This window comes from Sarcophilus harrisii, chromosome 1 (genome assembly GCF_902635505.1).
Source record: "Sarcophilus harrisii chromosome 1, mSarHar1.11, whole genome shotgun sequence".
Classification (NCBI taxonomy): domain Eukaryota; kingdom Metazoa; phylum Chordata; class Mammalia; order Dasyuromorphia; family Dasyuridae; genus Sarcophilus; species Sarcophilus harrisii.
The window spans coordinates 655,466,189-655,490,446 of NC_045426.1; the positions used below are offsets into that span (position 1 = coordinate 655,466,189).

Sequence of the window (24,258 nt, forward strand, 5' to 3'; positions counted from 1 at the left end):
AATGGCTGCTTAAAAAAAAAAAATGTTTTCTGTTTACTTACTCACTCTTAGGCCATTATCAGTTGTCAAGGAAGTTGCTACTGTCATTGGGCCTTTTTGGCAGAAATACTTTCCCACCCACCCCCTGCATAAAACACAGAGGTGGGAACACACACACATACACACACACACACACACACACACACACACACACACACCCTTCCAATTCCTTATTCTTAGTGGCTATTGGCTAGGAAACCATGCAACCAATCTTGTTAGAATTGTATTAAGAGAGTTTATTCTTATTTGATATTGTGAATAGAGATTTGAAGGGATGTTGTTGAAGTACTGTGTGTTAGCTTTGTTGAATAGATTCTACATAGTCTGCAAATATTTTGGCTCCTCAAATCAGCTTCTCAGATCCTTTTTTGTTTGCTTGTTTGTTTGTTTACTTTAGTTATTACCCAGTTAGTTGAATTTGCTAGAAAAATGGCTTTGAAATTTTGTAATATTTTGTGGATTACTAATATTGTTGTGGGTATTATTTCCCTAATCACAGATAGCTAATGTCCCTCTATATCTCATTCTGTGTAATTTTTGTCCATGCCATTCTATAAATCCTACAATCATTAAAACTCAAAAAGTCTTACAGGCTGGGACCATTCAATATACAAATAAATAGTCCTTTGTACCTCAGTCATTCAGTCAGTAAGCAAGCCCATGCAATTTCTGAGAGGTTCTAGGAATTACTTTTGTCTGTCCTCCTTTTTAGCAATAAGCTAAACTTTTTTAAAACCTAGTGAAACGTTGTTTTTTTTTTCCAATAGCAATTGTGAATGAGTTAGAAACTTTAATATAATAAACCAATACCTATAGTTTAAAACAATAATAACAAAATATCTCACAGTGTAAACAATGATAGGTACCCTCAAAGATTAACATCAAACAATTCTCAGTGATTTTAGGGAAAATCAATGTCAATACTTCTTGACCCTTTGGCTGAAAGAGCCTTTACAGACACCATTTATATGGGGGTTGGAGGACTTTGTTACTGATGTTTGCCCCATTATGAGTCTCAACAATTTCCTTTTTCAGATGGACCAGGACTTCAAGATCCATGTGAGAAAGACCAGATAGATGTGCTGGATGTCATGACAAATCAAGAACGAGAGGATGTCACAGCTAGTGCCCAGGTAGGAAGAAGCAATGCTTCAACATATTTTCTTTGAGAGGCTTTCAGCTTATCCATGGGTCAGACCTTGTAGTGTAAATGATTGTATCTGAAATTTGGTTTATGGAATAGATTAAACAGTTTACATGTAATCTTTATTGGGTTATCATTTAAAACATATATCATTTGTTTCTAATGAATGTTGTTAAATTCTTAGGGATAACTTAGTGTATAAGAGGATGAGAGTAGTTTGAAGGATGATTTGCTACAGAACTACATGGTCAGTAAATAAAATATTAAGATCGATTGCCCCTATCCCCTCCCCCTTAGAAAATCAGCTTGGTATAATAGAAGGGAGTTTTAAGGTCAGAAGTCAGAAGCTCAAATCCTGATCCTGAATTTGTTGTGTGACCTTTCTAACCCTGTTTTCTCATCTGTACAGTGAGGTTGGTAATAGTTGGTAATAATAAATTATATATCTTAAAAAGTTGGTACTAGCACAGCATTTTGCAAATCTCCAGGTATGAGCTTTTATTGGGATTTTATTGTTATCAGCAGGCAAGTATGTCATTGTTTCTTTCAATCATAATCCCAAAGATACCATCTAGTGTTTGTCAGGTGACCTGTACACAGAATGGCAAAGATAATAATTTTAAAAAAATGAATCCTTTTCTTAATGTATTCACCTGTCCCTATTTCTCTCTTGATAAAGAATTTCTCATGGGCTCTTGTTTGTGGTTTTAAAGACAAAATTAAAGATTTAGTTCATATTTATTGTGTAGTTTTGGGGAAGAGAATTAATGCTCTCAAAAAGCTACCTAGAAAGTCATCAGCATCACTTGCCATTTAATGAAAAAGAGTACCCTAAATGTTCTTTCTCACCAAAAAAGCCTTTGCTTTAGCCAAGACAGCATTGTACTATTTGCTGGACCCAGTGCCATGTGTAATAAGATGCTCCAGATATGCTCCTTTCCTTTCTGAACTCCCAGTTTTGATTACAGGTATACATGGGTCACATCATATACTTATCTCTACTACATAACTGTTTTTAGGGGAGCAGCTCTTGTAGTGCTTGTGGCTGATTGGTGTCATGGCAAAAAGAAAAAAAAATTCATTTATAAATAGGCTAGTAGATCTTTTTTAAAGGAACATAGAAAATATAGATAGGTGGCCATGGAAGATGCCTATAAAAAGTGCCACCCTCCTCTCCAACAGGGCCTAAAAGAGTCCTATGTACTCCTCAGGATAATAGTATTATTCTATTAATGTTTAAACTAATATTATGATTCAGTTAGTTCTAATAGTACTTCTGTTACTAATAGACTTGCAGACAGATTAATTTGCATCTCAGTATTGCTGCAGAGCTTATCATTATTGGCCAAAAATAGGAGTGTCTGTTTTTATCAGATTAGAAACAAGGATAGAAATGAGGTGAGTTCATGAGAACAAGACAAAAGAAAATGTGATTCTTCACTTTTAATTAAAATGGAGGCCAGTTTCTAAAATGGAGTTATTCCTGTTTAAAAAAAAAAAAAAAAAAAAGAAGATACAGGTTTCTTATCTTTTTGCCTCCATACTGGGAAATGTGTTTTCTTAGCTTGATGATGTAGTTAGCAAAGTGCCTTGGCCTTGGAGTCGGAACATCTAGATTCCATTCTCGGCAACACAGTTATCTGGGTGATCTTGGACAAAACACTTAGCCTTTTTAATTCAGTGGCCCCATTTATAAAAACATGAGGGGGAGGGAAGGTTGGACTAGATTAGGTTTGAATCTAGGAGTCTTCCTAGCCTTCTCTGAATCTATAAGTAACAACTTGAGTCAAGTCATTTCAGGTTTTGCTAGCTGAATAATTATAGTGGCTAACTGAAAAGTCAGAAAACCAGTGTGTAAAGCGTGTTTGTAGTCATTTATTTGTTTATTTTTGTTTCTTCTTGTTTTTCTCCCAGCATGCTTTACGGATGTTAGCTTTCAGACAAATCCATAAAGTACTAGGAATGGACCCTTTGCCACCACCCAAAAACCGAGTTGGTTCACACAGCAAGAAACGGCAAAGAGATGTCAGTGAGGCAGTGGAAGGAGAGACTGAAAGGAAGAAAGAGAGGAAGGAGAATGAAGATGATGACTGAGCACTTACAACTAAGATAATGTTCATATACAACTTGAATTTTATATGTACATACACATGTGTGCACACGTACTCCTCTACAAATGTGTGTATGTATATATAAATTGCTGTTTAGTCTATGACATTTGATAATTTTAGTGTTTTCCCCTTGAATAACGTATTATAGATTTGTTTCTCAAATTGTGCTTAAATCATTTTAAAAATTGCATCATTTCAAGATTGCCTTTGGGCAATAGCCTCATTTCATGTTGTCCCTTTCCACTTTTCCCCTCATTCCTGAGGAAACCCTCCCCACAGAAAAACAGATAGAAAGATGCAGGCATATTTTTTAATTCTTGTATTTCTTGAAAGCTTTAAAGATGTATATTACAGCATGTATAGAGGGAAATACCAGATATTGGTTTTGAACCTTAAAATCATTTCCTTTGGCTGTTCCATCCTCAAGCTAGAATGAATGTAGATTTGCCCATCTTGGGGTCTGGACAGCAGGAAGAGTGGTTTAGAAGAATCAGGGAGATCAGTTTGCTCTCCCAAAAGAGCAAAAGAAAAAAAAAAAAGACAAAAACAAAACAAACAAAAACCAAAAACAAACTTGTGACAGGTATAGAGCTTTGAGCCAAGAGTCATATAAGGCAAACAAGCCAGTGAAGTATTAACATTTACTTCATAGGCATTTCTTGTTCTTCATTCAATAAAGTCAACATAAAAAGGAAAACAACTGAAAAAACCCAGCTTACCTGTTCCTCTTAACTTGTTAACATCTTCACAAGTTATACTGGTCTCTGTTATTGAACTTTGTGGGTGAGAATTTATGAGTTTCTCTTTTGAGAGCACTGAGTGTGTTTCATTATTGGCAGTGAAGGTAGAGATCAGTGTTATTCTATGAACAGATTTGATGATAGAGTGAAAGAGTATATAGTTAGCACTCACTTTAAAAATACCTGTTATTTACTTGAGAACCATTAACCATAGAAATTTTGCATAAACCAATGAGTGCCTTCTAGAGAGAGGTGGCCAAGACTCACATAATGAACAACTTATTTTTAATTTTTATTTAAGGTGAGTTTTTCTTCTATTTTGTTCATTTTATTTATTTTGTATAAGCTTCAGTCTCATTTTTAATATCATCCAATTCTGAAGCTTAGGCTTTTCTTGGTAACACCGCTCTGAAATGGAAAGGCCAGAGAATTTAGTACTTAGTTGGGCAGCTACCCAGGAAGGCCTTTAAATACTTGTATGTGACAAAATGTCCTTCTGACTTGGTGGAAAGTGGGAAGAAGACTGCAGGTGCTAGTGTTGAGGTGGAACTGAAGTAGTGAGGTCAGTGAACTGGGAGGCCTGTAGCCCCACCCTAATCAGTTTAACCTCTTACTTTGCAGAGAATTTCTCCATTGGTTGCCTTATGGCACTTACCAAGAAAAAGAACAAATTTTATTTTGACAGATGTGCTCTATGGTCACTTGAAACAATTTATTGTTTTATTTTTTAATGTCTTAAAAGGAGAGCCAATAATGGCTTTAATATTTGAATGTCTTTGTAGTGCTACCTGAAAATTTAAAAATGGAAAAAATAAAATGAAAATTATGCTTCCATTTTTTCTATAAGTTGTCCAATCTTTTAATTGAAGATATTACATAGAAGAAAAAGTTCTATACCTACATATTATAAGTATGATTTATGTAATATTGCTCTGATCAACATTATTTTTCAGTAATACCATTAATACCTTATAACATTTGTGCTGAATCACATATTCTCTCTCTACATCTCTTTCTTGTTGACCTTATCTACTTCCAAAGGTTAAATGATTACCTCTATGAAGCTGACTCCCTAATTTGCAATATCCAGCCTTATTCTCTTTTTTGACCTTTTGTTTCTCACATCAACAACTACCTATTGTATGTCACCATCTGGATACCCTATTATCTTTCAAATTCTTCTTTTGCAAAATTGAATTTCTCATTTTCTTCTCTAATTCATCCCTTCTTCAAATCTCCCTGTTTCAAGTAAGGAACTACAATCAAAACATCCAAATAAAAAATCTTGGAGTCATTTTTTACTCTTCTTTCTCTTGTCTCCACATTTAATTGTCAAATTCTATCAGTTTTTCAAGTTAGACTCTTTTACTAATCATAAAGCCTCCACTGAAGTTCAGACCTTCATTTTTCCTAATTGGTCTCCCTGCTTTTATTATTTCTTCTTTCCATCACTGATAACAATTACCATCATAAATAGTTTTCCATGATATTTGTCTGCTAAAAACTCAAATGGCTTCTCTTTTGCCACTTGGTATATAATGTTTTTGCCTTCCTCAATCAGGTTCAAGCTTATTCTGCTTTATTTCACATTATTTGCCCATAATAACTACTTTCCAATTAAAACAAATTTCAAATTCTGAGTCACATGAACAACAAGATGGCAGACTGGACATTTTCTCTTATTCCCATAACTTCTCAACCTCTATGTATCAATAATAAGCAACTTCAGCTGTTTCTATGATCTAGAACATCCAGAATCTCAAAAAAAAGATGGTTTAAAAAGGCAACTATCCCAAACCCAGAAACTAACAGTGATTGTGAACTTACTCTGCATACCTCCTTGCCTTCCATGCTACCAGCAGCTAGCCTGTACTAGCAGTCATAAAAACGTGACTGAGGCTTACCTCAAAACCTGTTCCTGCAACCCAGTCCCTAATCTCTCTTTTTAAAGTTGTGAAGATGCAGGCAGAAGGCTGTGAATGTTTTTTTCAGGCATTAACAACCAACTTGGCCACAGTCCTTCAAGAGGAAAAGCCAACTGAGGACTGCAACTCAGAAACACCAGTGCTATAAAGAGCTGAATTGCTGAGATCAGGGAAAACAGACCAGAGAAGGAACATAAAGCGTGGGACAGGTCATCAACATAGGACACTATGCCTATATGGGGCTGGCCCACATTCCATTAAGCATGAAGAAAGAGTACAGGAGTACAGTACCTAGCTGGGGTCAGTTCCAACCACATAAAAGTCACTTGGCTTGGAACCTGTGAGTATGGAGCTTGGGAACCATAAACTGTCCAAGGTGAGAAGAGTCTGAGACACTTTGAGATCCAGTCCCTCAGGGAATTACCATCTGAGGGGAAGGAGTCAGGAAGTGAATGATGAGAGGGAAGACTTGAAAGTACCTAAGATTTTAGGAAGAAGAAAACTCAAAGATCTTGAACATGAATTGTAGTGTTCTTTTTTTTTTTTCTAAAATATAATGGTTCTCTGGGAGCAGGTTTCTCAGGGGGCTTCTGGAGGCAGTCTTAGTTTCAGTTCAAAGTAATAATCACCTCAAATGCAGCCAGGAGTTAAAGTACAGTCCTTTATTGTCTCTTCCAAAATAGCCCGGTTAGTTTTCTTAGAGGCCTATCTCTCTTCTTCATTCTAAGAACTCTTGCAGCTTGTCTTTTGTTGCCTCCAGCTCCCTCTGAATCTCCAGTTCTAAATCTCCCGACTGAATTCTGGCTCTGTCAATCTTCACTGACTGACTCCACTGACTTTAAGAGCTTCTTATATATGATCTCTTAAAGGTATGAACCCAAAGGTTGACTCCTCCTCTGAGAGAGTGGGATTGTGGGAGGTGTAACTTTGTGAATCTCCCGGACTTGTGAACTCTAATGTGTGAGCTAATGTGTGAACTCTCAAAGGTGTAAACTTAAGCATGGTTTCTATCAAATCCAGTGAGTTAACACTTTGTTTCAAGTTCTGGCTCTTAACAATGAACAGATAAATAAACAGGAAAAATAGTAACAACAGAAGGAAATATGGCCTCAAGATCTAGTAAATGATTTCAGGCATCTGAATATATACTGCAAAATAAAGGAAAATGATTCAACACTTGATGAGACAGAGAATTCTGTGGAATTTGAAAACATAAAACCACAACATATTGTTGCTGAGTGTTTTAAAAGGAAAAAACTAGAATTATGAGAGCAGAAATAATGAACAAAATAGTAAAACTTGACTCTGCAATAGCAAGACTTGTCAAAGAAACAAAAGATAATGGATTGAGAATGCAAATAATAGAGGTGAAGAACTGAGGAGAAACAGAAAAAAAAAACAAGAAAATTAAAAGAAAATTTGCTCACTACATAAGCAAAAGATACTATTCTCAAAGGCGGGATATATAGAGTCAACCTAAGGATCATAGATGTCCCAGGACATGAGAAGAGAAAACATCATAATGAAGGAAATGATAGAAAAACATTGTCTGGAACTTCTGAAAATATAAAATTAAATTCCAATTGAAAAAGTTCACAGACAGCTTCTAGGAAAAAAAAATGAAAACAAAACTACAAGGCCACAAATTCCAAGACACATAGTGATTAAATTTATTTTTATTATTATATATTATTTTTTTCCATTTTATTTTATTTTTCTAAATACATGTAAAGATAGTTTTCAACATTTATTTTTGTAAGATTTTTGGGTTCCAAATTTTTTCTCCTTTCCTCTCTTCCCTCTCTCCTCCCCAACACATTAAACAATCCAATATAGGTTATACATGTACAATCATTTTAAACATATTTCCATATTTGTCATATTGTGAAAGAAAAATCAGAACAAGATGAGGGAAATGGTTAAACTTAACATTTCAGTTCAGAAACAAGTTCTGCAAGCTATCAAGAGAACATACTTCAAATATAAAGGAAAGAACATTTGAATAATACAACTGTTCAGTACCCACTAGAAAAAGGAGGAATGAAATAATATGTTCTAAAAAGCAACAGAACTCAGGACACAGCCTAAGGTGACCTGTTCTGAAAATCTGAGCTGAACTACATGGGACAGAAGATGGACATTCAACACTAGTAAATGGAAAAATACAAATCAAAACCATCCTGAGGTTTCGCTACATACTCTGAAACTGAGCAAAAATGACCAAAAAAAATTGGCAACAGTCAATATTGAAGGAGTTATGGAAATGCAGGCATACTAACACATTGTGATGGAGATGTGAAGTGGCACAACTATTTTGGAAAGTAATTTGGAATTATGCAAATAAAATGACTAAAAAATTCATACCCTTTGAACTAGAGGCTCCATGACTGGACTTATACCCAAAGGAAATCATTGGTAAGACCTCATATGTTCCCTAATATTTATAACAACACTTTTGTGATAGCTAAAAATTGGAAACAAAGCAGGTATCCATCAATTAGGGAATGGCTAAACAAATTGTGACACATGAATGTAATGAAATATTACTGTGCTGTGAGAAATAATGTGTGATAAATACACACAAGCATGGAATAACCGTTATGAATTGATGTAGAACTGCTTACTTCATTCATTCAGAAAATAATATATCCAATAACTACAACAATATAAATGGAAAGGATATGATGACACATCAAAAAATCAAAAGCAGCTGTAAAAAATTATAAAGATAAAGTAAGACTTGAAATAATGATAGGACATCTCCAATTTACATCTTTGTGGAGGTGGACTGTCCACAGATGTTATGCATTTCACATGTTTTTGGTCTTTTTCCAATGTGCCAATCAATTGTGCTGACACTTTTTTTTCCCTCTTTAAAAAATACTACTCATATGAAATGTCTCTAGTAGGGGAAAGGGAAGTGATTCATGGGATATTATGGCAATGTAAAAAACAGCAAAATAGCAGTAAAAACTTACTTAAAAATTAAACGTATGATTAGCTGTTCTCTGAAAAGTGCCTCTCCTTCCTCTGTGCATTTGCATAGGTTCTCCTCCATGACCATAATGCATCTACTCTTCATCTATGTCTAACAAAATCTTAATTTTTATTTAATGTCCAATTCAGGTGCTACTTCCTCCACAAAGCCTTCCCTTGGTTCGAATTTCTTGTTCATTCATTTCTAGAGGGAGGATATGGAAAGATGGTTATTTATTTCCCTGAAAACACTTCAGTAAAACTTTAAAAAATGTGCCAAAATGAACAATTGACAAAACTATAGATAATTACTTATAAACCCTTCTATCTAGTCTAGCACTGTACAAAAAGACTGCTAGAATGTTGAAGAAGCCCTGAATGGAGATGGCTAGGATAGGTGGAAAGTCAGTTATGAAACAGCCCAATTTTACACATAGAGTAGTTCTGGAAACTTAAGAGAAAATGGTCTTTAAGCAACACCTGAGACAGAGAAGCCCAGGAACCCTGACTACAGCAGGAAAAAGATCCAGAGAAGCATCTAGATAGGCCATACTCTATCCCTGTATTCAGCCAGTGAAAACCAAGCATGTTGAGACAGCCTACGACTGAAACACAGCCCAAGAAGGCCAGAAAATTTCTGAAATGGGTGGGATCTAGTTTTGGCCACTCCCATTGTCACATCATCATGATTATTGGAGCAGAGTTTAATCTAAGCACAAGCTTCCAAATAAAAAACTAAGGCTAGAAATATAAGTAAACATAGGAGAATGCTGAACATAATGTACAAATGAGTTGGGCTGGGAGACACTCAAGGGAAAAACCCAGCAGAAAATAATTCCACAAATCTAAAGAGGATTTCCAGAGGGAAAAAACAAAGTCTGGCCCATTAGGATTATAAGAAACTATGAAAAGCAACAAAACAAGTCATAGAAAATGGAATGGTCAGAGAAAAAAAATAATGGCAAAGAGAATTGGAACACTGATATTCATACTTGAGAATTTAAAGATTTGAAAGTAGCACCTGAATTGGACATTAAATAAAAATTAAGATTTTGTTAGACATAGATGAAGAGTAGATGCAATGGTCATGGAGGAGAACCTATGCAAATGCACAGAGGAAGGAGAGGCACTTTTCAGAGAACAGCTAGAATGGGCCACTTAGAAACTAACTCAATTAGACAACAAATATTACAATCAGACAATTGAAAAAACCCAAACAAACGTCCCATAATATAAAAAAAAAATCTGGGAAATAATTCAAATGTGAGATAATTTAAGAATTGTTATACTACCTGAAAATCATGACAAAAAAAAGAGGCTTTCATAAAGAAATAAAAAATGAATACTTCTCAGATCTCTTAAGATAAGAGTTAAAATAAAAGCATAAAGAATCTACTGGCTACCTCCTGAAATAAACCTCACAGTGAAATCTCTTAGACACATCTTATTCACACAACTTTAGATAAATGAAAAAAAAAATGCTGAAAACTGAAAAGAAAGCATTCAAATACCAAGGAACTGGTCAGTATCACAAAATAACTTGGCAGCTGCCATTTTAAAGAACAGGAAAACTTGTAATATATTATCCTCCAAAGCAAAAGATAAAAGTTTTCAACCAAAAATAGCCATTCAGCAAAACTGGGCATAATCCTACAAGGGAACAAGAAGATATTTAATGAAATAGAAGTTTTTTTTTTATCATTCTTGATTAAAAGTCCAAAACTCAGTAGACACTTTGAAATGAAAACACAAGATTCAAGAGAAATACAAAGATGCATATATTTGATTAGTTGGAAGGGGTTTTGTGGGAATAAGTTGCTTATAAGGTAATAAGGAGAGAAGAAATGAAGGTTTCCCCAGAACTCCAATGTCTTCATTAATTAAATTCTCCATAAAATTAAATAATAAATTAAGACAAGAGGGCCCAGGGATAGGTTTTGCTCTGTTTTGATGTAAAAAAAATGGAAATGGTAGAGATAAAGGAGTATGCTAGAAAGGAAAGGAAAGGAGTATATTATCTCACATATTAGAAGTGCATGAGATAAAGATATTCATACTTGTATAGAAAGGGATAAGAGTATTGTGTGTCTTATGAATCTCACTTTCATCTGAATAAGGAAAGTTGGAAATATTCATACATAAAAGAGTATGGATGGATTAATTGAACTTAAGAGAAAAATAGGTGGGGACAATAAATGTGAGAAGGTGGAGGGAGAGAATTTAAGAGGAAAGGAAAAGTGAACCAAATTGGTGGAAGAAACAGATTGTAAGACTAACCCTTTCATATCTAGATTAAGCCTAACAAAAAAATAAACAAGAAAGAAAGTAAAGATCTGAATCAAACTTCAGAAAAATTAAATGTGATCATTCTCTAGCAATTTCTGAGTGGAAACAAACAAAAGTTCATTTGCTTCTCAGATGCCATCATCTTTACAAAATTTGATCACATATTGGGGCATAACTCTGCCTAATGTAGAAAAGCATAAATACAAAATATCTTCTTGATCATGATGTTATAGGAATTATGATTCATAAAGTGTTTTGAAGAAAGAATTAAAAATTACTTGAAGACTAACAGTTCTAAAGAATTGGTGGGTCAAAGAAGAGATCCTAAAAGCAATATAATATTTCAATAAAGATAACAATGAAAGCATGCCAAAATTTGGGGGATAAAGATAAAGCAGAGCTTAGGGGAAAAGGTATATCTCTAAATGGCTTCATTGACAAGAAAGAAAAAAAAATCAATGAATTGGGCATAAAAAATTAGAAAAAATGAGAAATCAACCTCCTCTACTCAACAAAATATCAAAATAGAAATTCTGAAAATCAATGAATAGATTTACAAAACTGAAAGCAAAAAAATTGAATTAGTAAATAAAAGTAGGGTGCTTTTTTTAGGGCCCACAAACTAGATAAAAAGCTAATCTGATTTTTAAAAATAAGATGAAAATTAAACTGTTCACATAAGACTGAAAAATAATTCACAACAATGGAAGAAAAAAACTATTTGTATGTCAATAAAACTAATAACTTAGATGGCATGGATGAATATTTATAAAAATACAAAACATTCAGTTTAACAAAAGTAGAGATAGATTATTTAAATGACTCAATGTCAGAAAATCAAATTGAAAAAGCCATAAATTAACTTCCAAAGGGCAATAATTAAGATCAAATGAATTTACAAGTGAATTCTATCAAACATTCAAAGAAAATTAATTACAAAATTACATAAATTATTTGTGCAAATAGAAAAATAATAGATGCTTCCAAATTTTCTCTATGCTGTAAATATTGTTTTGATGTCTAAATAAGAGACTGAGCAAAAAAAAGAAAACTATATGCCAAAGGTACATAACTTTCAGGAAGTACATGAATGTGGACAAGAAAATAAATTATATCTATTTTTATTAATCTCTGTCTAAAACTTAGCATTCCCTTAATTAGAAATATTTTAGGTATTATTTTGATAAGCAGTCCATAAGCATTAGTAGAATGTCAGAGGAGTTTATGACATTCTGTTTGGACCAATAGATTTAATGAACATTGATGCAATAATTTGAAATATTAGCAAATAAACTACAGCAACTTACTAAAGTGATTATAAGGAGAATCAAGATGCTGAAATAGGAGGAAATAGTATATCTCAGTTCCCCCCCATAATAATAATACTAATGATATTGATGATATTACAATAATAATAGCTAGTATTTGTGTTAGTACTTTAAGGTTCATAAAGTAATTTGCAAATATTTCATTTTGTCCTCACAAACACCCTGAGAAAGATGTTATTATTATCCTCATTTTACAGATAAAGAACACAGAAGCAGGTTAAGTGACTTGCCCAGATTCACACAACTAATAAGTGTCTGAGCCTCAGATCTTTCTCACTCCAGATCTAACTCTCTATTGTGCCACCTAACTGCTTGCAGCATTACAATTAATGTAACTATTCCAACAATGATTTAAAATAATGATAGACTGAGTGGTGATTGAGAACTTGAAAGAAGAACTACAATGGATCATCTTCAATTAGTGCCTTTGGAAGCTAGTGCCCCAGTTTTAGATTCATTGCCAATGAAAAAATCTCCTCTTTGCCATGTAGTTAGAAGAATAGAAAATCACTTACAAAATGTCTATGTATGCTCCAAAGCCCATATGGAATTTGCATCAGCCAAGCACGCTATGTAAGCTAATAAGGGGCTTATTGACCCCTCTTCAATAATGTTAAGGACCATGCCTAAGTGAATGGGGAGGTAAATTCTCTAAGACCCTCCACAGCTGTGAATCATAACACTTGAAGGAGTTACAAAGCAGCCTTTACTAATGCAGATATTCCTTGTGGTTTGGGAATGAAATAAATTGGAGTCAAAAGGGAAGAGAAGAGAGACCAGAGAATGCAACTGCCTCTTAGTCTCCTTGTATCATCACCATCCTCTCATATAAAGAGATCCATTCTACAGGTCTGGGTGAAATATTCAGCAGCCATTGGCAAGTGGCTCCCATATCACCACATATGGTGTCCCAACATGGAACATAAGAAACATAATAAATAAATAAGCAGCAGAATTTGAGAGCTGTTCATGAGTAGGATACTCCCAGAGTTCCTTCAGTAACCCGTGGGGAAGGAAAGGGAGAAGAGACCCACTAAGACTTTTTTAGTTGGGGTAATTAAAGGGGCCAACACATCAATGGGCTGAGTCAGGAGACTGATGAGAGGTCTCTCAGTCTCTTTGTATCATCATCATCATCCTCTCACTTGAAGAAATCCACTCTACAAGTCCGAGTTAGATCTCCAGCAGCCACTGGAAGGTGGCTCCCATAATACAACATATGGCGCCCAAAGTGAGGCAAAAGAAACATAAGAAATAAAGAAGCAGCAGTGCTTGAGAGGTGTTAGTGAGTAGGATCCTCCCAGAGTTCCTTCGGTAACCCATGGGGAAGGAAAGGGAGAAGATACTTGGGAAGACTTTTTTAGTTGGGGTAATTAATGGGCCAACACATCAATGGGCTGAGCCAGGAGACTGATGAGAGACTTATGAAAAAAGCCTGTTCTGACTATAGTCCTCTTCTCCATTTGAAAGTTTGCTTCCATGACATCTCACAAGCTTCAACACCTGCTACAGTGCTGTTTGCAATTCCTAACATGCGGACTCAGATACCTTAGCATGTGGACTTTTATAACAGTCAATGCATAAAGTTACTGACCATGCTGTGAGGGGGAGGGGGAATAATCAGTCTCATAAAATAAAAAATGGGGAATTGTTAAAGACCATACCTAAACAAAGGGGCAGGTCAATTCTCCAAGAGCCTCCACAGCTGTGAATCACACTTGAAGGGGTTGCAAAGCAGCTTTTACTTATGCAGATGTTTCTTGTGGAGTAGGAATGAAATAAATTGGAGGCAAGAGGGAAGAGGGGAGAGGTCAGAGAACAGCAACTGCCTTCAGTCTCATCATCATCCTCTCACATGAAGAGATCCATTCTTCAGGTATGAGTTAGACCTCCAGCAGCCACAACATAATAAACTCCAAGGACTCCCTCTTATTTCTAGGATAAAAAAAACCCATTTCCTTTGAAAGTTTTGGCCATAATCTATTTTTCCAGCTTTGTTATTCCTCTTCCTTCATTTCAAAGTTCTATCGATTTGGCTTCCTCACATGTGGTACTCCATCTGCTGGTCATTCCTCATTCCAATAATATACTCCCTCCTTGTCCCCACTTTAACAGAATACTTCACTTTCTTCAAGACTTAGGATGAGAAAATCAACTTCATGGAATCTTTCCTGATCTCTTTCCCCAACTGCTAGTATCCCTCTTCCTCAATTATTTTATATTTATTTTATTCTACCTATGGTTATATTTACACAACTTCCTTGATTAAATGTAAATGCCTTGAGAGACCAGGCATCATTTCATTTTCCACCCTTATATTCTTAATATAGAACCTGTTATATAATATGCACTCAATAAATACTTACCGACTGATTCATTGATGGAGGTGGAAATTTGGAACCCTATAACTAAGTGGAGTCAAACCCAAATTAGAATGGATTCCTGTGGGTCATAGATCAACTTAGAAAACCCATTTTGAGTCTGGCCCACAGGATCAAACCTAATTTTATCACTGGCAAGAGAATTAAAACAGAACTCCCAGAAAATTTGGGGAAAAGACAACCCTTATGATGGAGTCCCAAGAGTTCATGATTTTCCTTCCCACCTTGTTAGTTAAATAAGCCAGTTGATCTAGCAAAATTTTTAACTAAAAAGTTGGTGATAAGTTAAAAAGTTAAAAAAGATAGGATAGAAGAGGAATTAGATTGACTTCAAAACTGAAAGTCTACACATCCATTGTGCAGATGGTTCATTGTTGTACAGACTCATTGTTGTATGCCTGTGAAACCTGGACAGTCTACCAGTACCATGCCAGGAAATGAAATCATTTGCATTTGAACTGTTTTAGGAAGATTCTGAAGATCACCTGGAAGGATAAGATACCAGAACCTGAGATCCTTTCTTGAACTAAACTACCCTGTACTCAAACTCTACTGCAAAGAGCACAACTCTTGGACTAGTCACATTGTTTGAATGCCAAATATACTCTTGCTAAAAAGAGTATTTATGGAGAACTCACACAAGGCCGACACTCACGAGGTGGTCAGAAAAAGTGATACAAGGACCATCTTGAGGTTTCTCATAAGAACTTTAATCAATTGATTGTTTGACATGGGAGCCACTGGCACAGAACTGTCCAGTATGGCATGCCCTCATCCATCTCAAATGTTGACATGGACTATTTGTGTCTAACCTGTGGCAGAGCATTCCAAACTTGTTCTGATCTTATCAGTCATAGTTGAACACACTGTGATATAATATTAATAATACATATGATAATTAATATATAATAATACTGACTCTAATATAGTGATGTCATTTTGGACCTCTTCAAGAACCAAACAACCAACCAACAATATACTATTATGTTGGAATGTAGATTGAAGAAAGCAGAATTAAGAAGACTGCCCATAATGACTACAATAACATAAATGGAATGAATAATAACTATTAAAAAAACAAAACTATAGTAATTGTTATGAAATTAAAACAGGAAATATGGCCCCAAAGAAGAGATATGAAAAGACATTTCTCCCCATTTCCATTCCTTTATAGATGTAGGAGGTCCACAGATGTGCTACATTGCATATACTTCAGACTTTTTTTTTAATGCAGTGATTAGTTTTGCTGATTTCTCCTTCTTTATCCTCTTTATTTTTTCTTTAAAAATTCCTTGTTGTACATATTTGATATTCGGATGTATTTTATGTATTGAATTTGAGAATGAAGAAGAATCCTTCACTCACACCATATGAATCTCTCACCCTCAACACAGACCATTTTTCCATGCGAGAGGTGTCTAGGTTGTTAACTTTTCTGTTCATTCATATTGAATCTAGATTTAGGTAGTGGAGTCTCTAATTTGGCCCAGGAGTACGACTTGGTAATCTGTAACAAATATGTACTGTTAAGCAAAATCAAACCCAACATTGGCCATATTCAAAATGTATATATTCTAGAGAGGATTCTGGAAAGATGGTGGAGTAGGTCAGAAAGTTTCAGTTCCAAATTTTTCCTATACACATAAAAAAACAGAATTGACTCTTCCCTCCCGGAAGAAATACAAGTTCTAAGGGTTTTAAGTGATTTAGGCCCTCTTTCAAGACAATCAAAGAAAATCATGTTCAAGCCTAACCTGAATGATTATTCCATAGTGAATGTCATTGCAAGATGATCTTGTCTTTTAATCTTATTTCTACTGGGAATTTTATTTGAGTGATTTCCTGAAAAATGGTGTTTAGACTACCACTTTAATTTTTTTTCATGTAATCTAATGATTTTAATTATCTCTTTAGCTCTGGGAGTTCTATCATCATTACTCAAAAAATTTTTTAACTTTTTTCCAGTTGAAATAGACCCTTAATCTATGCATGTTACATAGCTCCTGCTACTTTAGAGACCAGCATGAGAATTTTATTTCCTATTGATTCTAAACTTTCAGTCAAAATTTTCATTACTTTCACTGTATTGTTGAGTAACTGCATTATTTCCTTTTTGTAGATAGATGGTGAATGAATCTCTCATGACAAATATCAGATTATTTTTTTACCCAAAGCAAATCCTGCTTAATTTCCTTTGAATCTTTTTAATCCAATTTGATATATTCTGTTTAGATTTAATTTTGTTTCTGAAGTTAATTTATTTTTTCCTTCTGATTTATTTCTCTTCTATGTCTTTTAATTTAATAATATCTCTCCTTACCTTTGCCTCCTAGACTCTTTCCTTTAAAAAGTAGCTCTATCATCACCTTCTACATGAAGCCTTTTCTGATTCTCCCCAACCAAGTGCCATTCCTCTCACACTACCTTGTGTTGAACTACTTTTTATATTGTTGAACTAATTCTTTTATATTGGTGCTTTTTATATTGTTGAACTAATTTTTTTATATTGGTGTTTTATATTATGTATGCAGCACATGCTTTTAGGCTACTCTCCCAACTCCCATTTATTTTCATTTATGACTGTGGGTCCCCAGATTATGGCTTCTACTGGGTCACCCGAGGGTTCTGGACTTGGTCTTGGAGGGTTGTGAGAAATTTTTTTTTATCATGATAATTTGTGAGTCCCCACTAATATGTGTTTTTTGTTTAAACATGATTGCCTATTTCTATTGCTTAATAAACCAGGCTTAATTAACTTCTTGAAAGACATATTTACTAAGATCATACAGTAAAAATATTTGGTACAAAACATGGTCCCAAAAGTTGGTGACATACTCTTCTGTTTGTATATGACAACTACAACTACAACTATCCAAAGATGATGATGATAGGTTAGGAAAATGGGTGATCCAAAATTCTCTTTGAAGCTTGGAAGGTCTTCCTCCAGCAAAGGGATGGAGAAGGAGAAAAGAAAGGTCAATTTCTTCTCTCTCTCTCTTCTCCCATCCTGACACCAAGTTGTCCTTTTTAGAGGCTCTTCAGTCTCCCCTTTGCTGCCAGATTATTTGATGTTCTCTGATTTTCTATCTGAGGTCTCGATTTATCAAAGTGACTGGGAGTTAATATAAGAACCACCAGAGTATACATGCATTGCCTATGTGTATCTGTCTGTCTTCTTATTAGAATGTAAGTTCTAATTTATTTAATCTGTTGCATTTGTGTCCCCATTGAATAGCACAGTACCTAGCACATAGTACTTACTAAATACTTGTTAATTTATTGATGGAATTGGGTTCCACCTGATTATTTCTTTTCCTTTTCCTTATCTAAGAGATAACTTTCTTTTGAAGTTCATCAGTCATTCAACTTCTTTTCTCTCCTCTTAATTTATTTGTTTGTATTATGGAGGCAGATTATTTAGTACTTTGTACTAATATACAAGATATATAGTGCATATATATATATAGTGCACATATATATGCACTATATATCTTGTACTCTCTCTCTCTCTCTCTCTCTCTATATATATATATATATATATATATATATATATAATACAAGTTACAAGATTGATTCTGTTCAGTGAGATAGGTCCAATGTATCAGAAGCTCTGGAAAATCTGCGAAAAGGGATTTAAGTTTAGCTTGTGTTAATTTGGAAATAGATGAATATGAGACAGAAAGAGAAAGCAGAAGTAAAGAGGAAAGCTGAAGTCTATTATCAGAATGAGGAATGGAAGAGGAGCTATAGGGAGTGGTAGTGTCATGCCTTCTCCAAAACCAAAATCCTGATGATCCCCAGAGATTTCACAGATGTTCTAGGCTTCAGAATACCCCCAGGCTTCAGGAATTTTTTAACATTAACAAAATGGAACAAAATTGATTTCAAACAAAAAATCTAAAAGATAAACAAGTGTCCATAGAGGTTTATGCAGATCAAAGATATCAATTTTAAATATGTCTTTAATAATCATTCAGTAAAATTAATAAATGAAACATCAGTCTTACCACAAAAATAATTTCAAAATTAGAAACAATAGGCAATTTTAACAGCTCATGTATCAGAATATGAGAACAAAATTGTTAAATAAGGAAATTTTAGAGCAGAGAACATTATAAAGACATAGAACTTAATGGAGAAAACAAAAATACACATTTTTTTTCTAATTTGCCTGGAACTTCTGTAGAAATTAATCACATTCACACAGCTAGGTGGCACAGTGGATAGAGCACCAGTCAGGAGTCAGGAGTACCTGAGTTCAAATGTGGTCTCAGACACTTAAACACTTTCTAGCTGTGTAACCCTGGGCAAGTCACTTAACCCCAATTGCCTCAGCAAAAAAAAAAAAAAAATCCATATTGCCCCTTTATGTCTGTCTATTCCATAACTATAATTATGCCCTCAGCCAAACCATTTTACCTAAACCAAGCTAGATCCTTAAAAATAGTAATCTCTCATTAAATAATCTATTTTGACATAAAACAGGGAAAGGACAAAAATAGTGAAATTAATTTAGCAGAGATCTTTGGCCTTTCATCTTGACATTTGTATATGCAGAGGGATTTTATATGAATTACTTGGGGCTGATGTGGGTAAAGTGGAGTAGGAGTTTCATTAGATGAGCAGAAATGATATCTCAAATACTGCTCAGTGTCATTTACTCAATTAGAAGTAGTGCTCATTTTCCTCAGCTCAAGGCAAGTCATATTTGTCTGCATATCCTGAGTTCTGGTCTAGTATGTTGCAGACAGTACTTGGGTGACAGAAACATGTATATTACTAGAATGTTACAAATGAAAATTCACAGAAATGCTGGACCAACACTGTTGCCATGTCAGTAAATACCAATATTTAGGAAATAGAAGCAAATCAACAAGAGACTCAAAGTTTTCTTTTGGGTCAAAAAGGATTGGAAGGTGGGGAATGAGATTAGGAATGACCTTTACTTCCAGTGATAGCCCTTAAGTATCATGATTCAATATCAAGATTTTTTTTCTTAAACATAAATCTGGTTAAATATAGAGAAAAGAATTTTTTAAGTGAGGAGTTCAAGTTATGTTTTTTCCCCTCATACACTGATTTAGAGATGGAGCATCCTCAGGGTAAACAAAAACTGGTGAAAACCAAATAAGAGTTGGAGCAGAACAGAGGTCCTCCTGGGACAACCAGAGAAGATCTGAAGAAAGACCCCAGCTTGGAGGTTTGGCTAGTGTGAAGTGCAAACATCTTCAAGATAGCTCCACTGAAACAGCAAATAGGAGACCCTGGGACTAGCTTGGAGGTAGTCTCAGCCTGAAGCATAGGACCTTTCACCTCTTGGACAGTGTGAGGAGTTGTGGGTCTGAGTCCAGGAAGGAACCTCTACTGATCAGCAGAGGTTCCTCTTCCTCATAATGAATGCCAGATCTAGCTATGCTGTTGAGATACTGCTCTAGTCAAAAAGGAACCAGCACACATAAGGTGCAGGAGGAGTGTTGGCTGTGGGAACTTACAGGAAGAGGGAATTCTCAGTTTTGGGTTCCCTGACTGAGGGGAGAACTGAAGGAAACTTGAAACCAGAGGTACTCTCCCACTCCAGAACTAGAGGTGATTACATTCACAAGCACTTATTTAAAAAACAAAAAACAAAAAAAAAAATGAAAATGAAAAAAAACAGCAGGCAAAGGAGAAAAATCCAACCACAGAAAGTTACTATGGGAATAGAGAAGACCAGAGTTTATCTTGCTCTAGGATGCTATATATTAAAAATCAAAAGAACTAGAATTGCAGTTGGAAATATTATATCCAGCAAATTAAATATAATGCTGAATGGGAAAAAAGTGAATTGTAAGATTTTCAGGATTTTGTTGTAAATAAACCTAAGCTCAATAGAAAATTTGACCTATAAGAGCCAACATCAAGGACTAATTTTAAGGGACTCAATAAGGATGAACAATTTATGTTTTATATGTGGAAATATAAACTATATATCTAAGACTGTCATTAGTAATTGGATAGTCCGAAAGAAAAATGGAGGTGGTATGGTGTAATTCTAAAAAAACAAAACCATGTAGAAAAAGATAAAAATGATAATTATACTTATATAAATGAAATGTGAGAGCAAGAATCAACACAGAGGAATTAGATGGGGAAGAAGATCTGATAGTTCTGAAATCCTACTCAGTTTGAGAATAGATTCAAGAAGGAATAATAATACATATGTATTATTATGTTATGTCCTTAGAAAGACATAATACCTTTCAAAATCTGTAAAGAAATGAGAGGGAGAGAATAGGATAACATAGTCCATAAAAGGATATATAGGAGTGGGATATATAAATGTATAGATTAATGGAAAATGAATAAAAAGGGAGGGAAAAGGTGTGGGGAGGGATACAGAAAGGATTCTTGTGTGGATGGAGGTTAAGTAATAGCAAGGCAAACTAGTAGGTAGAAGTAAAGAAGAAAAATTAATAGGTCTAAAAAACAAGAGATTGTGTGTATATATGTATGTATGTATGTATGTATATATATATATATATATATTTATATATATTTGTGTTGATTACGTGTGACTGTATATGTGTATATATAAACATAAAAATATCCATACTTAACAGTAACCTGGTTGGGACAAGTGGGGAAAAGAAAGAAGAATAAAAGGAACAAAGTAAAAAAGGAGTAGACAATAGAAAGAAATAAGAAATAAATATCAGGACAGATATCAATATAATTATAAATTAGAAAAATATTAAAATGATAAATATATGCTAGTTTTTTAAAAAACCAACATAATGAATAATTAGAAAAAATAAATTTAAAATAAAATAAAATTAATTTTTTCTGGTTAGCAAAGATTTTTTTTCTTTTTTTCAATCCTACTGCCCTCCCTCTGGAAAAAGAATAAGAAAGACAAAACTTTTGTAACAAGAAAACATAGTCAAGAAAAATTAATTACTATATTTATCGTATCAAAGGATGTATGACACATTTTTCATTTTTTCTGTCAGGAAGTAGGTAGAATTTGTTTTCTATAATCACAAATGATCATTGCTGTGATCCAAGTCCTTAAATCTTTCAAAATTGTTCATTTTTACAACGTTGGTTTTACAGTATAAATAGTTCTCTTGATTCTGTATCACGTCACACAAATCTTCCAGGGAGAGCTCAAAATTCCTCACTTTTATGGTGCTTCTATCTATTTCTACCTGTAATCCATTTAACATTTCTTTTTAAAATTTAGATGCTATTTTACTTGGTGCATATGAGTTTAGTACTGAGATTGCTTCATTCTCTATGGTACCTTTTATCATAATGTAGTTTCCATGTTTATCTCTTTTAATAGAATCTATCTTAGCTTTGACTTTGTCTGATATCATGATTGCTACTCCCAACTTTTTTCTGCATTGGCTGAGGCATAATACATCCTACTCTAGCCCTTTATTTTAATACTGTGTGTATCACTCATTTTAAAATGTGTTTCTCAAAAGCAGAATATTGTAGGATTCAAATTTTTAATCCATTCTGCTATAGGTTTTTGGTTTATGGGTTAATCCATCCCATTCATATTCAAAGTTATAATTATATTTTCCTCCATTCTATCTTTTTTCACTATCGTCTCTACCAGCCTTTCTTTTCACTCTATTCCTTTTCTAGTTTATTTCTAATCACTACTTCCCTATTCCACACGCTTTTGAAGAATTTCTTCCTTATCCTCTCCCATTACCTTTTTTGCCTTTGTTCTACCCATTCCTCTAAGAATTCCTCTCTTTTCTTCTTCTCTCACCCTCCTAAATCTTAATCCCACTTTATCCTGTTTCCTCACTGTCCTATTTCTTTACAAATTTAGAAGACTTTTTTATAACTATAGCTCTACACACACACACACACACACACACACAGACACACACACACACACACGACATGTACATATACATATATATTTCCTTCTTTAACCCAGATCTGATGAGAATAGGGTTCCAGCACTACCCACTCTGCACTCTGCCACCGTTCCTCTGAATCAGCTTTTCCTTTCGTGCCTCATTTGTGTGAGATAATTTCTCTTTTTATCTTTTCCTACAGTTTTGCTTTTTAGAATCACAAAACATACTCAACTCTTCCCCAATCTTTCTTTCAAACTACCCAATTACAAATGACAATCTTAAGCATATGGTTTACATTTCTAGGTATAAAAAGTTTAAAATTTGTCCTGATTGAATCCCTTGAAATTAGTCTTTGATGTTTACTTTATATTTCTTCTGGATCTTATATGTCAAATTTTCTATTAAATTTTGGTCCTTTTTTCCCAATAAAGTCCTAAAAGTATGTCAGTTCACTGTATATCTTTTTTTTTTCCCATTCAGGATTACACTCAACTTTTCTGGGTAAGTTATTTTTGGCCATAACTCCAGTTTTTTTGCTCTTCCACATATAGTATTTCAAGACCTGTGATCTTTTAGTGTAGCGGCTGCCAGGATTTGTGCAATTCTAATTGTGGTTCTGTAGTATTTGAATTGTTTTTTTTTTCCTTATTTTTTTTATTCTTATATATTTCTTCTCACTTTTTCCTTAACCTGGGGATTTTGAAATGTGGCTATAAAATTCCTGTAGGTTTTCATTCTGAGATCTCTTTCAGGGGCAATTGGCAAGTTTTTTTTCTATTTCTACTTTCCCTTTTTTTTTTTTCTGATGGTAGCTTTCAGGTAGTCCAATAATTCTTGTTTTCTTTTCTTTATCTGTTCTCCAGAGCAGTTGTTTTTCTTATGAGATGTTTCACATTCTCATCTATTTTTTTCATTCTTTTAATTTTGTTTTATTATTTTTTGATAGCTTATAGTATCATTCACTTTCCCTTGCCTAATTCTAGTTTTTAAGGAGTTGTTTTCTTCCTTAAGATTCTGGATTTCCTTTTCCATTTAGTTGATTTTCTTTTCATAGTTTTCTTGCATTAAACTAAGTTTTTTTCCCCTAATTTTTCTCAATCTCTTTAATTTTTAAAGTCCTTTTCAAGTTCTCTCAAGATCAATTGACATTATTCTTTGGGGTAAGACAAGCTTTTTTTTTTTCAGTATCTCTTTCTGAACATGAACCCCAGTTTACTCTATTCCATAGTAACTGTCTATGATTGGGTTCTTTCTCCTTTGCTTGCTCACTTTAATTTTAATTGTTTTATTTTTGCAGCTTATTCTTATTAACATCTCCAGTCCTGGGATATAAGCTATGGTACCTCTGGCCTCAGGTTCTTTTCATTGTTATTTGTTGAGCTCAACCCTGCCAATATTGCCACTCCTTTCCCTCTCCATGCCACAGCTAGGGTCTCTAGCTGTGTTGGAAAAACATTCTTGCTCCT

The 24,258-nt window shown here is 34.3% G+C and overlaps 1 protein-coding gene across 3 annotated transcripts in view; it reads left to right on the forward strand.

Moving 5' to 3' along the window:
- The window catches only part of ZFR2 (zinc finger RNA binding protein 2), a 113,225-nt gene extending 108,357 nt beyond the window's left edge, over window positions 1–4,868 (forward strand). For 2 of the 3 annotated variants that reach the window (XM_031947857.1, XM_031947858.1), the window contains 2 exons: window positions 1,075–1,172; window positions 3,098–4,868. In XM_031947857.1, coding sequence (XP_031803717.1) covers window positions 1,075–1,172; window positions 3,098–3,277 — 278 coding nt within the window. In that variant the 3' untranslated portion in view covers window positions 3,278–4,868. Of the gene's footprint in view, window positions 1–1,074; window positions 1,173–3,097 lie in introns of those variants that run through there. The other variant, XM_031947859.1, reaches the window with a different exon arrangement.
- The last annotated feature ends 19,390 nt before the right edge of the window (window positions 4,869–24,258 follow it).